This window comes from Gallinula chloropus (assembly GCF_964237585.1).
Source record: "Gallinula chloropus genome assembly, chromosome: 1".
Classification (NCBI taxonomy): Eukaryota; Metazoa; Chordata; class Aves; order Gruiformes; family Rallidae; genus Gallinula; species Gallinula chloropus.
Window position 1 is genome coordinate 95,448,524 of NC_140085.1, and position 16,712 is coordinate 95,465,235.

A 16,712-nucleotide genomic window follows, 5' to 3' on the forward strand; every position below is an offset into this window, starting at 1 on the left:
TTTACCCTAGTAAGACTACATCCTTCTTCCACATGCTACACGGTTTCCTCCTCCTTTCCCTGCATATAGAGTCAGTAATGGCAAATTGTAGATGCATAATACAGCCTTACCTTGATGGTGTGCTGCTACATGGTTGCAGCTGTGTCTCAGTAGCCAGTGGGTTTGGTTCCTTTTAAGGGTGAGGAGTGGGGGAGTCCGGTGTTTGTGGTGGGTAGAGTCCTGTTCCAAGTCAGATGCAGATGGAAAGGACAGCCTCTTGTTAGGCTGTAAGCTGCCTTGTCTCCTGCAGTGCATCTTGTTGCTGTTTGGGCATGTCTGCTCTGAGCTAGCCTGAAGATTTTCTTGCCTGCTCTGTCTTTGGAAGTAATATTTTAAAGGGCACTTTCTGGAAAGTAACTCGAGAGAGGTGGCTTTGCAGTGTGGAGGTGGTGCACCTGTTGTATCTTTGTTCTGTTATGCCTTGTGTTACTGCTGTATCGCTGTTCACTCCGTTAATGAGACCAAGGATGGCTTCTTAATGACCTGTGCTAGTGGCATACTTTGTGATCTGATGTCATCTAAGCTGTCTTCTGACTACTGGGGGCAAATGCTCTGCTATCAAAGTAGGATTGATACCATGAGCTGAGTATAACCTCGCCTTCCCCTGGGAGCTCTTGCTTCTGCCCTTAGTGTAAACTCATTTCTGGTCACCAAAAAGGCAAAGGTAACTTGCATGCATCCTGTGGTGGATTGGCCCTTGCTGGTAGGTAAGTCCCACCCCTGTCACTTGCTATCCCCCAGTGGGATGGGGAGAGAATTGGAAGGACAAAAGCAAGGAGAAAAACCTCATGGGTCTGGGTAAAGATGCATTAATAAGTAAAGGTGGGGGAGTGGGGGAGAAACAAGCAATGCAAAAACCGTCACTTGGCACCAGCAAACTGATGCACAGCTAGTCCCTGAGCAATGACTGCTCTGGCAGAAACCCTCCCCCCAGTTCTACTGCTGAACACCACAATTTATGGCATGCAGTACCTCTTGGTCAGCGCCAGTCAGCTGTCCCAACTGTGTCCCCTCCCAACCTCTGGCAGACCCCCAGCCTGCTCGCTGGGGTGGCGGGGGGGGAAAGGAGCGATTTTGATACTCTGTAAACATGGTTCAGCTGTAACTAAAACTTTGATGTGTTACCAACACCATTTTGGTCACTGGTCTAAAACACAGCACTAACCAGGCAGTGATGAGGAAAGTTTACTTCACTGCAGCCAAACCCAGCACACATCCAAAAGAGAGCATGTCTTTAAACAAGCAAGCAAGGCCTTTGTTTTCTTGTATGGCTAAGCTTTAAGGTCATCGTTCTCCGAAATGCTTTGTATGCATTTATGCTTTGGGAGCTGATGGGTTGAAGTACAGCCTGCTGAGACCCTCCAGAGTCTGTTCTGGGCAGAAGGTTGAGTTTTGTGCTTCCCCATGAAATGGCTTCCCGTGTTAGTGGATGGGGAGGTTATATAGTACATACTGTGACTGTTGTACTCTTTTCAAAACTGCTAATTAAAAGTGTGTATTATTAATGTTGTCTGTAGGTTCATTCCAGTCTCAGAAAAAGACCTTATTCTACAAAATTGTCAGCAAATGTAAGCACAGAAGGAAGCTTAATGTTCCGGACACAGGTACTGGTGCATTACTTAGTGTTAAGGTTTTGGGCCGCCTTCTCTCTGAATTCAGTCTCGGGGAAATACTTGTAGACAAAGGCTACTCAGCTCAATAGTCTTTGATTGCTTCAGTCCCTTATTTCCCTGTCTGCTTTGATTCCATTACCTCCTGGCTCCAGTTGATTATATTACCATATTCCAATATGATGCTGTTTTGGTTTTTTTTAATTGGCATCTCCCTTAATTGCAGTTTCCCTGCTCCAGATGCCACACAGCAGAGCTGACAAAGCAAGGGCAATTCTGCAGTTGGTCCTCAACTCTCTATCTTCCACAGCTCATAGCTCTGTAGTCCTTCAGTTGCTGTTCTCTCCATCCCTTCTGTATGAGACACCATATTATTTATCCCTTTGCTAGAGTATTTATCCACGTCTTGATCTCTTCTCTACGATTCCTCTGTCTAGAACTTTGCAGCCTGCAGCTGGTTAGGATATAAGAGCTTGTTTCTGCACCAGATCTCAGAAATACCCAGTCCAATCCTCCCTCTGTAGAAATCTTAACCAGCTGTTTGCCTTGGATTGAAGATAACTTATTTTAAGATGCCCTGGATTTGCTTTGCCCACTGTCCTGCTGGTAGCTGTCCAGAGTCACCGTCTTGTTGGAGTGCTGTGGTTCTGCATACCTGTGTGCTCACAGCTCTGAGGGAGATTTTCAGATATATGCAGGATTATGGCTTAGCTGGCTTCCCTGGGGTCTTTTTGTTTGTTTGTCTTTGTTGTTGGGTTTTGTTCTTTTGTTTGGTTTTTGTTTGTTTGCTGGGTTTTTTCCCCTTTTGTAGTTACGTTTCCTACACTATCCGAATCGTGCCCAGGCTGTTACGTAGCCTTTCCACAATGGAGCTCTCTCTCATCACGCCTGTCCTGTAGAAGGGCTTCTCTGGTTCTGCTTGCTTTGGTAGCTCCATGAATGTCTTCCTTTTTTTTTTTTCTCCATCCATACCTGTCTCTCTTTCAGATAAGTGGAGATGAGCATAGTAGTTTTATTTTCCCAGCTACCTTTATGGTTAATATCTTTCCCTTAGTCTTGGCTATGTCACTTTCTCTCCTTTCCTGATGCTGCATGTTTTGTCCTCTGTAGCACATGTATTATTTCCCACATAAGCTTTGCCAGCTCTGCTGCGTTTAACAGTGCAAATATTTTGAAATCCCTTGCTCTGTTACATTGTATTTGTACAACAAACATGCTGTGGGAGTCGCTCATGAGAAGTACGGATCTTGCTTCCGTGCCCATGTGAAAAAAGCATCATACATTAACATAGCTTTTACTGGGTGCCATTCACATTTTTGTCTCTGGATTATTAATAGACCATTTAGGCAAATTAGTAAGAAAAATGGGTGTTGAAATTCTCCCGTGGGAAAAGAAACAGAAAGCATTTAATACATGATAGAGTAAAAAAAACATAAATATCTTAAAATCTGCAGATATGAAATGTGTCTAAACAAAATGCCAAAACCTCCATGGGATTAAAAGAAAGCAGCCTGTTTTGATAGCAAGTGGAGTGCACACTACTATCAGAGATGCAAACCTGGCAAGTGTTGAGTACCCTGGCCTCGTTCCAGCACACACAGAGGCATGTCCTTGGAAGTTAAGCATGTGAATAATGTCATCATGTCTAAACATTAAAGATGTGTCTCTGCATTTCCTGGAGTAGGGCCAGTTTGCTACGTTATTCCCAAGACTGAAGACATGAGGAATTTACCAGTCTTACACAGCCCCCATAGAAGCCACCAAAGGAAAGACAGTGGATATATTTACTGGTGGGGAATGGCATTTTCTCTGAATTACAAAGGGTAAAGAAATTTTGGGACTCTGATACTCTTAAAGCATGCCACGCAGCGATGCTGCAAGCCATCATGTGTTCATCAGCACCTGCAGCCTGGGTATGGCCTTGCAGGGGACACACAGCCTCGCCATCACGTGCTGCCTACGTAACCTCAGCCTTTCATGCATTCCTAGGCAGCCTGGCTCTGAACTCAACTCCCCTGTCCCATATTCTGCAGTATTCAAGCTGGGAATCCCAACATCTTCCATTCAAATAGACAAGGATTTAGTGAATCAAACACTAAATGAAAATTTAAACTCCTTTTTGTGGTTAGTCTACACTTGTGGTGAGTCACAAGTCTATAAGGTGTGGGTTTGGTTTCTATGAAGTTAATTTTACTGGAGGAAGAAGCTTGAATATTCTTACAGCTGGAGAGGAGATACTTGGAAGGGTTGCTGTCAGCAGAGGTCACACTGGATTCATGTTTGATATTGAAGAGTATGTGCATCTGTGTGTTGAATAAAGAAAAGTAAGTGCAGTAACAACACAATTTGATGTGACCGGATCATGTTATCCGGGTCTGTCTTTGAGTATCCAAGTGAATTTTGAGTCCAGATGACCACATCAAACATAGCATCACCGCTGTAAATCACTGTGTTACTAGTTTGCAGGTGTTTACATGCATCCCAGTAAAATACCATCAGACATGCCACAACCCCTGCTCCTCCTAGCAGGGCAGCATGCAGTAACACAACTGAATGTGGCAAGAGATATGTCACTTCCTTCAGAAGGCTGGCAAGGAAAGATGGACCCATCCCTGTTTGGGGAGGCTGAACACTCAGCTGAGAGATTTCTGCCACACTGTCAGTGCTTTGTGGTGGGAAGCAGTACTTCACTTAACAAGTTACAGCCGTTAACTCCTTGCAGGTGCATTTAGTGAGCTGTGCCCAGGGTGCTCATGTGGTTTGTGTAACAGCCAGATGCAATGCTGGCCTTTGTGCCAGAAGGTGAGAAGAGGAGATGAACATAAGCACCAACCAGTCGTAGCACTAACTGATGTGTGAAGGAGCCCTGTCTCCTGTAGCTGGTACAGCTCAGTGCTTGCTGCTGATCATCCATCAGCTCTCCCACACACACATCAGTCTCTGCAGCCTTAGCACATATGTTTGAGAAAGAACAGAAAGTACAAAAAATTAGCAGATTCACCTTTTTTTTTCTCTCTCTCTCTCTCTCTCTCTCTCTCTCCTTTCTGCTGAGAAAGCTGCTGTGTGAGGCCTGCAGCCCAGAGGGAGCCAGCAGCTCTGTGCTGCTGTGCTGTTTGCATCTGCCCAGGTGGGAATAGGGCTGGGTCAGCATAGGCTCATACAGCAGAACTTCCCTTGCAGGCAGCTGTTCTGTACACCTGGCTTGACTGTCTGCTGCCTTGTCACTCTGCTTGTTAGTCTCCAGCCTTTGCTGCAGCTCCTTGTGCTGCCCACCCCCATGAGCAGTATCGCAGCAGCATCCCACTGTCAGAAGAGTTTCGGCCAGGACATAGGTCAGAGTGTCCTTGGTGTCACTTCTGTGATGAAGCAGTCCTCCAGGCACTGGTGTCTTCAAGCTTTGCTCTGCCTTACTAGGCTAACACTTTTAATTTCATAAAGGCCATTAAAGCATTACAGCTCACCTTTCCTTCTTGGTACTAGTGTGCTTGCACCCACTGAATGTGGTTAAACTTCAGGTCACGTAACGGGCATCGCTGAAGACGTTCTTTTAAATCTGCCTGTGTCTTGCTGGGTTCATTCTGAAAGGCTGGTCCTCCTTTGTGGTTTGCCAAGTCAGTCCAAGTGACTTCATTTTCTTGCTCACAAAGATGGGAGGAAATAAAACCGCGTGTGTTCTGTATGCCTGCAGAGCAGGGTAAACTGCCCGTGCTGTCTTCTAACAAATCTAGCTCAGGAAACCATCTGGCACAGAGCTTGAGACTTCTCTCTCTCACAAGCCGTTGTTGTGACTGTGGTGTAAGCGTGCCAGAAGGCCCACATCTTCACATCATGTGCTCCACTCAGCTTGCAGAAATAGCCCTCGGGTTCTGCGTGCGCCGCTGTCATGCGGAAAGTGGAGCTTGTAAATATCTGTTTGCAGGACCACACAGTCGCTGCAGAGCCTCACATCATTTCTAGACAGCATTCTCCTGGAAATTAGCTGAGCTCTACATGGGACAGCTCTTAAACACCGGACTCTGTGGAAACAGAAGGGATGTGAAATGGATTACAGAAATTATTGAAGAAAAATGCGGGGACCTAAGCTTGATTAGCCCTGTTCTTCCTGCACAGCAGAACCAAGTTCTGGTATATATCCATATGGATGTACCTTTGTCAGTTGAAGCAGTGCGGTGCCGTTCCTCATGGAGGAGGTGCAGGAGAACCCCTGTTGCACCCATCTTAGCTATATGGTGGTTGAGATGTTGCCTACTCTCCTCCAGAGTTCAGTGCAAAAGGGTCTTGTGAGTGAAGCCTTTATGTGGTTTCCTCCAAGCTAGGTTTTGTGTCTGCATTGAAGAACAATCTGTGAAGAAGCCAATGAAATGGTTTCTTTGTGTCCAGCGAGACTGCCAGAGAAGAATAAAGCTCTTCCCTTCCACACTTAGACTCCATACACACAGAAATTCATTGTTCACCTTTAATCCCTTCTTCTTCAAAGCTGCATGGCAGCAATGTTATGATAAAGCGATAAGAGAAGAGAAAAACAAGTAGACAACTCTTAAGTCTCATTTCCAGGATTGAAAAACCTTTAAACATGGAGAGGAAATAAGACTTCCTGCATCCTCATTTCGTCAGCACCTCCTGCTATATCTTAGAAAATACGTCAATGTTTTAAATTCCTTCTTATGTCTTTAATAACTGTCAATTTTTTTTTCCTTTCAAGGTTTTGTCTTTAATTTCTTGAGTGTTTCAATGCACACAGTACAAGAGAGAAAAGAAATGTGAAAGGGAACTGTCTCCTGTGTTGGCCAGTCAAGTTAATTGCTAGTAACCTGGCATGGCTTGTACTATACAACACATCTCAATTAAAAACAGGTTTCTTTCTATTGTATGCTATTGTTTGAAATCATGTCTTAATATTTCTATTAAATATAAATTAAAAACCAAGTGATTTGTATTACTAATGTTAAAGCTATTATAAGCTACATCCAGCTAAACAGCGCTGTCAGAGTGCTATCTAATTAGAGCAAATCCCCAAATCAGAATGAACAAATAATGTTGGACTAGACCCACACCATTGTATTAATACATAATTGCGAAATCCAGAGAGAAAGCTGCCCACTTAATTATACGTTCCAATTAAGATTTTGATCCCAGTGCAGTAAGCTTATCCGAGCATCTCGCTGTTAGCCCAGCTGACTTACCTGAAAATCACATTTACAGTCATTGGCGCTTCTGCTTAGTGGGACTGCTAAGGGCCAGATCTTCTCTCAGGATTTCTTTTGATGTCTCTACAAACAATAAATCCTACAGCATAGATCTTCCCTGGAAAGTTTAGCAGCTATAACTGAACACTGAGAAAAGCTAATTGAAGCTGTGTGGCTTTCCCCCCCTTCCCCCCCCCAAAACAAAAGAGCATGCACAAATGCAGAAATGTTTTACAAGAGAGGAGAGGAAGATGAATTAAGAACATAAACAAATTAAGGTTTGGAGCATTTCCAAATGTTTTTACACATACACACTAGATCTCGCTGTATTCTTATGCCATAAAATATTAACATGTGCCCACTTAAAAGAGCAAAGGGTAACAGCTAGCAATATAAAATGTGTTACAATTATTCTCTGCACCCTGTCCACATCACACAGGTAACACTAGCAAAAGGTAGAGGTTATATGGCAAAGGAGGTGGAATTTGATGATCTTCGAGGTCCCTTCTAATCCAAACTTCAGTCTATATTATCTTTAAATAGGAAGCTCATTAAATCTAAAAAACCAAACAATAACTGGTAAATAGATGCTGAAATATAAGAGGACAAAGTCTGTGCAGGCTGCTTGGCTGCTGCGCATGGTTTGTGGGGTTGGGTGCTCCTCTGAGACACAGCCAGTGTAGGAGAGGAGGTTGGTCTTGCTCAGTGCTTCTACTGAAAGAACAGCTGTTTCTGCTCCAGCTTGAGTAATTCTTGCCAGTCCTGCCACCCAGAGAGTGCCACCCAGAAATTTGCCTGAATCTTTAAAATGTTTAGTAGAATTGAAACACACTATGGGGAAAAGAAAAAGTACATGGTAACAGCTGTGAAAAGTGTAAAGGACTGATGCAAAGAGATGGGGTGTAACCTGAAAGTAAGGATTTGAACGTGCAGCAGGGGAGATGAGGTGCAGGGATTAGAAAAATACGTGTAATGGCTCAGAATGGTAGTGTACTGGGAAAAAATACCCAGGGACTTGATGCAGGTACCACAAGTGCTCCCACCTGCGAAACAGGTTAGACAGACATCTGTAAGAAATGACTTGGGCATTCATTCCCTTGCTACCTGTAGTCTCTTTCTAACCGTAGCTTATAGTGATCACAGGTGGGGTAGGCCTCATAATGCTTTTATTGTGGGAGGAAAAAAGATGTCACGGGTTGAGTTTACGGACTAGGGACACCCTGCAGTACCAGCAGTATGGCTCATTAAATCAATGGAAACCACGAATGATTGATGACTACGCTCTGATCTCAGACTTTGGAACCTTGTGCCCTGAGCCTGAACACGCTCCCAAATTTCGTGGTTGCTGTCAGACCAATATCTTCACGAAATTAAAGTGACTGTTGAGTCAGGTGAAAATTCGGGAGCGTGTTCCTGTTCAGGGCAGAAGGCTGCTTCGAAATGCCAGTGCTGGTACTGCTGAGAAGGATTCAAACTGCTCCTTTCTCTCTCTGACTTTGTGTAGGCGGTATTCCCATCACAGTATTTTATCCTGTGCTTGCTTGCTATTTTTAGCATTCTTTTCTTCAACTGTGATCCAGCTCTGCTTCTGTATTTGCTGCCTTTTGGGTGTTTTTTTAAGGTTTGTTGTTTGGTAAAAGGCATCATTGCTCTCCGCTTAGAGGCGGCGACGTAGAGTGACTACAGAGAAGAGATTGGGGGCTAGTCAGGACTTACTGAATTCTGCTTGGGTCCATCTGTGAGCTAAGATAAGCTTTTGGGAGAAATATTATTGTTCCTTAAATACATTCTTGACTATTAGCTACTTGGTGGCATCTTCTGTTGCAGAGTGTTTTATACAGCCTGTTTGATACCCTGCTGCCACTGAAGTGCTGCTGCCCGTCGCACAGTTCCTTTGTAAATATGAGAAACTTCAGTTTCCTGGGGTATCAGTATGAGCTGATGCTGCTGTTCCTCTGCAAACATCTGCAGCGTTTAGATCGTGTCTTGCCATGGGTTTGGCTCTGAGTACCCGCCAGGGAAGGCTTTCTGCAGATGGTGAATGAGCACCAGCTTGTATTTGAACTACTTCACATGTAAAACTTCCTTTCTGTCCTCTTTCAGCCATACTCTTAGAAGACAGACATTCCAGTGAGTCTGCCTGGAAGAACAAAATTTCTCTGTGTGCCCTAAACACTCCAGAGCCAGCAATGATGCACGAGCCTTTAGTTGGCAGCCAGAAGAGGAAAGCAAGAAAAACTAAGATCACGCATCTTGTCCGAACAGCAGATGGTCGAGTGTCACCAGCAGGAGGGACAATGGGTAAGGAAACTGGAGTTCAAGTTTTCACAGAATGGTTGAAGGTGGCATCAGGGTAGTAACCTGTCAGGGAAATATTTTTTCAGTCTGTTTGGTTTCATACCTGCTCAGAAGGGTCATTCTTTAAAATACAGGTATCAATCAAATGGGAAATCACCAAGTCCATAGTGGCCAGTTTCTTTTGTTTGGATGCCCAAATCTCTCTTCCCTGCTTGGATGTTTCTGTCTAAGAGCTGAGAGCTGATACAGAGAGAAATGGAAAATGGTTACCTTTCATAATTTGTTTCCAGTCAGGCAAAGAAATTGCACTGCATCTAGTTACTGGATGTAAAAATGAATTCCATAGCATGACAGTCAGTGCCACAGCGCTTGCAGGAGTCCCCTGCAGTTAAGATAATCTTTTGGGACTTCTGTATCTAAAACATACACAAAAGCTCTCTTTGCCTGACCTGAAAGATCAAATGCAGTTGAATTCAGAATCATTAAACTGCCTCATGAGAGTTATGCTTCTGCCAATAGCTTGGGTCAGAAGAGGTTGCAGCACGAATTGAATTACACTTGCAAAGTGAAAGTCCTAAAGGTAAAGGTTCTGTTGACACCAGAGTAGTCAGTGTGTGGACGTGCCACTGTGAGTTTAAGGGCTACATTTGCAAGCTTAACTTCTCTTTTGTTGCAGAGGAGAAGCCAAAAGAGCCGCCACAAAGTACTCTTCAAAAAACACCTAGTGCAGAAACAGATTGCAACAGTGAATGCTCCAGAAATGCAGAGACAGAAGAAAATCATAGTATTACGTCAGACATGCCAGCAGTGTCTGCATTTTTCAGCTTAGCTGCTCTGGCAGAAGTAGCAGCCATGGAAAATGTACACAGGTATGTTGTTGTTTGGTTTTTTTCCCCTTGTCTAACTGGATAGTATGTGGCTGCCAGGTTGGTCAGAAACCATGTGAATTGCAAGCCATTTAATTTGCCCTGTGTTTCCTCTTCCACGGCTTTTTATGAATGTCTGTTTTGCACCACTTGCTTAGTAGGGTTAAGTCGTCTTGTAAATCACAACGTCCTCTATTTCCATAGTCAGTAAAATGAGCTCCCCCCTGGGGGGCTTGCCTACCAGTTTTTGTATATAAGCAGGTTCATGTGCTCCTTGAGATCCTGACAATTGAGGATTTCGAATTATCAGATGCTATTTTTCAGATAATAGCAGATTTAAATAGCTATTGCATGCTAATTTGTATTTTTCAGTGGCCTAAGACTGAAGAGAACTTCATCTAACTTCAGCTGAAATTTTTGTGCTGAACATGACTGGAGGAAGCTAACTTGTTATTTTTACTCTTGTGCTTTGCTGTGTAGGAGGCAAAGCATTCTGCAGAATGGCATGGGGCAGAACAGCTCTGGGTGATGGGAAGACACGTTAGTTTGGGTTAGTCCTCTCAGTTACTGAGTAGGCTGTCCACACTGGTACGGTGGAGAACGTTGCCGGTTGCGTAGGGCTGTTGGATCAGTTCAGCGTGGTCAGATCTTGCATGCTGGCCCTTTGCTGGGAGGAAATCAATGACAGCAAGTCCTCCTTGGCTCTCAATTATCCAGTGTTTTTCTTTGATGCTGCTGCTTATTGAAGATGAAACCCCATCCTTTCCTGCAGTGGAAAGTCAGTGAGGAAATGCCGGGCCAGCTCGATGCCATCACAGCCTCCGCAAATGGCAGCTGTCACGTTACTGGCTGCCTAAGAAACTCCTCAAGGCAGTGACTGGTGGAACATCATTTCACTGCCCAACCTCGTGTCCCCCGCTGACCAAGCCAGTCCTGCACGTTCAGGCTGCGCATCACACACTGAAAGGCATTTTAGAAGCTTGGGGGCCTTACAGGAAGACAAGTCAGCTGAACCCAGCCTGCTAGCACAGAAGCTGTTGCCTTTTCCTTAAGCAGCACTGCTTGGGTGAGACGAGTTTCCACTCTGCAGCCAGCCTGGTCCTTCCTCCCAGCTCTGCAAAACAAGCATCTGCTGTCAGGACAGTAAAAGTCTGGACTCCTTCCTGTCGATTTATGGGGTCAGAAGCCACAAAGTGAGATTTGGGAAGTGCTGTGCTAGGCTCTGCTTTTGGTCACACCCTTGTGGTTTCATGGGTTTTCAGTAACACTGACCAGAACTGCGCGAGAGCAACTGGACTCGCTTTGCTGTAGTTTTTTCCTCTTAGTTCCTCTAAGGAGTTCTTGTCCCCATTTAAGCAAGCTGATGTTTTACATAGCCTTCTGTTCAGGTCTGTTTTCATCGCTCCCACCTTTTGTCATCTCATCTTGCAGCTAGAGAGCAATGCAGCACCTTCTGCCAGGCCTGAAAACAGTGACGTAGCAAATGTCCAGCAACTGTTGTGAATTCCATGGTGTAATCACCCCCCAGGGAAGTGAAAACAGGAGGAGTCTTTCCTAGTGGAAACTTAGCCATACCTCTCTCAGACTTGGCAAATGGCAGGCAAAACAGAAACCTAAATCTGATGGGCTAGATGCTCCTCTGTTTACTTTTCTGACAAATGTTTGTTCTATTTTGTAACTCCTTTATTTGCAAATAGCCAGAAATTAAGAGAATAGCATTAGAATTTTGCTTGATGTGGTTTTTTCAGTCTCTGAATTTAATTATTAAATAATTTTACAGAGCCTTGGGCCATGGAAGCCAAACTCCACTTCAGCTGTAATGAGAGCTTGTCTGGAAGTGGCAGCATAGCTTTCATTTGAAGGCTTCTGTTTAACTTTATTTACCTTGTGCATGCCCCAGTTAAGCACTGTGAGCCTGAGCCCCATTCTGTGCCAAGGCCACTTCATTGCACTCCAGTTGTGTGAAGCACATTGGTACTTCTGTTTCTGTCGGGGTCTTGGCTGTGCCACAGTGAGGTGAAGTGGCCTTTGTGTAAATAAGAAGAAGTGGGTGCCAGGTTTTTGTTGCCACAAATGACACATACTGTAACAAAAATAGAACCTGCCTTGTGAGATTAGATAACAGGCGGTGACGTGCTTTGTGTATGTATTTTAAAAGACAAGCTGCAAAGGAGCTCTCCCAGGTCCATCTGCTGCAGTGATTGATGTTGATTCCCAGCACATCATTCTGGCACAGTTTATTTTTACAATTCCCTGTGCCAGGGGATCATTTGTAAATTAACACTGCTGTAGTAATGAAAGAGATGTTGTCCTGGGCTGATGAAGTGTTAAGTCACGAAACTTGGACTAATCCCAATGTGCAACTCTGCTGATGAGTGTATTTCCCTATGGCTTAGAAGCTGGCTGCTGCCTCGCATTAACATGACATACGCCTCTGTGCAGTCACCTCCTTTCGCCACACATGAGCCCGGCTGCTCTGCTGCTGAGGGCTGGAGCCACAAAATGAGTAGCAGCAGTGGGGCTGCTTAACTTACTCTTTAGCCATGCGTTTCGTTTTGCATAGTCAGATGCCATCAGGTCTTGGTTTTGTGTGACCTGGCGCTGTGCTGCAGGTTGTGTTGCAGGTTGTGTCGCAGGTTGTGTTGCAGGTTGTGTCACAGGTTGTGTTGCAGGTCGTCCTCAGGATACTCTGTCAGCGCTGCAGGAGTAGCGCTAGAGAGAGCGTGTAACGGCGTTACGGGGGCATCTGCAGCAGCAGGGAGCTACAGTGCTTTGATGTTGGGTGTTACGCCTGTCCCCTGCTACTTTCCCTCTTCTCTGGTCTGCTAAAAGCACCTCCCCTCCTCCAGATAATGATGGGTGGCTTTTCTTTTCTTCTTTTGCAGAAGTCAGAGGGCCACACCTCTCCCACATGACGGACAGCCAAATGAAATGTCTCAGGCTCCAGTGCTTATTTCCTGCGCTGACCAGTGAAGCTCCACTTTATTGTAAAACATTGTGCTTTACCTAATATCCTAGCCTTGTCTTTACGAAGGGAAGCTAGTCAGTCCATTTGATGGAAACCGTAGACTGCAAGCAAGTGCTTATTGCTCTGAGTGGCCCAGAATTCACTGGAAGCCAGACGTTAGCAACTTGGGCCAGGTCCTCAAATCGGAACCCAGTTTGTAGAAGGGTGTTATTAATTGTCTATTAATGAACAGAAATGGAATGATCCCAGAGCTTGCTTTCTATTGAAGGCTTTTAAACAGTAAATAGGTGGTTGGTGTGAAAAAGACTGCCTTTACTGTTAGCTCACACAGCATCTCTTTTACCAACCAGAGAGTACGACAACTAGTTTCATATAATACCTAGTTATTCTAAATTAAAATAAAAAAAAAAAACAAAAACAAAAACACTGACGCACTGCACTAGTTATTATTAGATATTCTTAGTCATTTTTGTACATGAAGATTTAAGTTCTAAGATGGTTTATATTAATAGGTTATGCCTACGTTTATATTGTAGAATGAATATAAAACCTGTTCCAGAGAACTCAAGGCAGCCTGGACAGATGTACCATTGTTAGCGGTGTTTGGGCAGCCATGTGGTCCAGATGTTCTGCACTTTTATATTTGCCACCAGAGTGGTAGAGTTTACTGGCAAAAATTCTGACAGGCTATGTTTGGGTTTGTTTCTTTTTAATTTAGCTTTGAATAACCAGGATGACGTGCATTAGAGAAAAGGAGTGGCGTATGGAAAAGAGAATACTGCAGATAATTGAATTGACTTGTCTTTCATGCCTTGGAGGGTTCCTTTGGCTTTTGGGTAGATCTCTGAGCGCCTCGGTGAAACGTTCTTGTACACAAACAAGTACTGCAAACGCGGTTTTCTAAAGTGACCTTAGTATTATTTCACCCTTCCGAAAAACCCAAACCCCTGACTTCTCCACGTACATGGACACCAACACACACACCCCTTTTGCATTTGGCAGACACTGGCACTGTTGTAGCTACTATGCACGGTCCAGATCGGCGTCAGAGTAACGCAAAGGGCCAGTTGGCAGCGTGTGTCGGTAAAGTGGCGAGCTGTGTACAGATAAACTGCAACCGAAGAGTAACGTTTGACTGAATTCAGACTACCAAACAGATCCATCTGCCAGTTTCTGTCTTTGCTTACGTTGAACTTTTGTGTTTTGCTCTCATAAATGCATCCCAGAAGCCGGCTAAGTGTATCACTTGGCCGGTTACCTTTGCTATCTTGACTTACACTATCGTATAACCAAGCATTGATTCCTACCAATAGATGCAAAGCGATCACTAGTAATTGATCTAAAGCTACAAATTCAACAGGGTACTTCTTCTATAGCACAAGATGTTTCCCTACTTTTTGCATTGTAGCACAACATTTTACCAAATTGGACTCCAGCAATAATTTTCTATTAGTCTTCGTCATACCGGCTGAACTTTTGATAGTATTAGATTGAGTTTGAAGTTCTTTGAATTAAGTCTTTAAATGATGCGAGTTTACATCATTCTATCAGGCATTCTTATTTATACTTGACTGAACTGATAATGTGTTTGGGGGTTATTTTGTAACTAATTTGATGTAATAGCCATATGGACAGTAACTCTATTAATGCTTGCTAGGTTTAGCCTTTCATTGCTGTAGTTAAGTGAAAGTCTTTGGTTCAGTGTCGGGGAAACAACGTACAACATACCACAGGAGTTGTGACGAAGGATTAAAAGGTCTGACAGAGGGCAGGTAGATGGGGAAGTGTCACTGAAACAGCACCATCAAGGATGCAGGTGTTGGAAGAAGGGAACAACGACAAAAGAACAACAAATTCTATGAGCCAACGCATCAGTGAAAAGGCTTTCTTAAAAATTCAGGTGAATATATGACTGAGCGCCCCTAGAATGCCATTGCAGCCGATGGCAGTATTTTTAATAAGATTTTATTAAAGTTTTATAAGTTATTTTAACAAGACGGGGAAAACTTACAAGACTTAAAACTGTTGGGTCACGACAAGGTGGCTGTTGGGAGTTTTGGACCACTTTATAATTAGCTGAAATCCAAATATGTTACAGTGCAGGCCGTTCACGTTGACAATGGTACTAACTTATTTCTCTAGAAACCTTTAGAGTAGATATATTTTTGTCAAAGCACCCCATCCTGCCTCGATTTAAATTTCAATATTGTTCCTGAAGATATTTCTGTATATTAATGGTACCTTTTTTAAAAAGAAACAGAAAATTACTTTTTTCTATATGAATTAATATCTTACTTGATCTGCTTTTCCTTGACTTTCCCTTAGAGAGGGGGTAGGGTTGGGTCAGTTTACTGGATATGACTGTTTTCAGATACTTATAAACCTTTTTGTAGATATGCTTAATTTTTAAGCGATTAGGCACTGAGAGTAGCAGAAATCCTGCAAAGCTTTATAGTTCACTAGGCATTTGCCTTTGTTGGTTCTCTGAGTGATGTCTTGATTTCAGTAGCTAGAATTTTTCCCTGAATCTACTAGAAGGGGTATCAGTATTTTCAGGTAACAAAGTCTGTTAGCACAACAAAAATTTCAGACCAATATCTTACTGTATTGGGGTTGGGTTTGTTCTTTTTTTTTTTTTCCTTGTTTGTTTTGTTTTAATTTTTATTAATTTCAGCTGCTTTCATTTTTTGAAAATCCTATTGCTATTGTGTGTACTTCAGTATACCAGCAAACACTGTTACCCGTTAACACATTGTCCACAAATGCCTCTAGAGAAAAAATTGTTGCACCTTATGTATATCTCAAGCAAACCAAAATATGATGCTTTTCTGCTTTGTTTATTCTGAATATGTTGTATCATACGTTACTGAACCCATTTTAACGTAGCTAAAGCTATCGATATTTATGCATTTCACATTATTTTCTGGATCTGAAACCTGTGTATAAATCTTTCTTTTGAAAAAAAAAAAAAAAAGAAAAAAAAAAGAAAAGCATTTACCGTAGTTGTCCTCTGTGACTTATCCATGGGAGGGGGGAATCTTGTCTCAAGTGTAAAATGCAGTAACTGTCCCAGTTTTTTTCCTTGGCTTTTATTTATTTAGTCATCTTTGATACTTCATATGTAGTTCTGAGGTATACAAAACACATTGGCGTAGCTGAAGCTACAGATCTAAGCAGCTGGGAGAAAATTACTGTAATGTCTTCTTAATTGTTCTAGTACTGTATACATATATGGGAAAAATGTTCTGCAGAGCATTTGAGATGCAGATTCTTATCCCCACAGTAGGTTATTTTCCAGATAATAGACCAAATCAATCAAAACTTGATCTTAAAGGTCTTTTCCAGCGTAAATGATTCTGTGATTCTGAAAACATCTATGGAGATTACTTAATGCTCTGCTTATGGCAGTAACTACCCCTTGAATGTGCTGTGATTTCAGAAATAGAATATATTTATTTAAGATGATTGAATGCTCTTTTATACTAATACAATATCCCAAAGTCACAAGCAAGAGACTTCTTGGTAGTTTGGTTTTCTATTTTATAGCATCGGGGCATGACTTTTGGAATTGGAGTGATGAGCGTTGTTCGGAAGGGGCACAGGAACCAGGGACTGGTAGGAGCCTGCGAACTTGTGTTTGGATTCCAGCTCGGGTGCTGATGGTTTGGGTGACAGCCGCCTTTGCAGCGCAAGGCTGAGGTCGAGCAGAAACCCAAGAGAGCTGTTAAGTCACATCAGGACGAGG

At 43.3% G+C, this 16,712-nt stretch overlaps 1 protein-coding gene across 8 annotated transcripts in view; it reads left to right on the forward strand.

Moving 5' to 3' along the window:
* The window catches only part of BBX (BBX high mobility group box domain containing), a gene marked incomplete at its 5' end in the record, with an annotated part of 54,976 nt that extends 41,977 nt beyond the window's left edge, over positions 1 to 12,999 (forward strand). For 5 of the 8 annotated variants that reach the window (XM_084262883.1, XM_084262877.1, XM_084262879.1 and 2 more), the window contains 4 exons: positions 1,557 to 1,643; positions 8,939 to 9,136; positions 9,810 to 10,002; positions 12,885 to 12,999. In XM_084262883.1, the coding sequence (XP_084119009.1) occupies positions 1,557 to 1,643; positions 8,939 to 9,136; positions 9,810 to 10,002; positions 12,885 to 12,972 (566 nt within the window). In that variant the 3' untranslated portion in view covers positions 12,973 to 12,999. The remainder of the gene's footprint in view (positions 1 to 1,556; positions 1,644 to 8,938; positions 9,137 to 9,809; positions 10,003 to 12,884) is intronic. The other 3 variants (XM_084262878.1, XM_084262881.1, XM_084262884.1) reach the window with 1 other exon arrangement.
* Between the last annotated feature and the right edge of the window lie 3,713 nt (positions 13,000 to 16,712).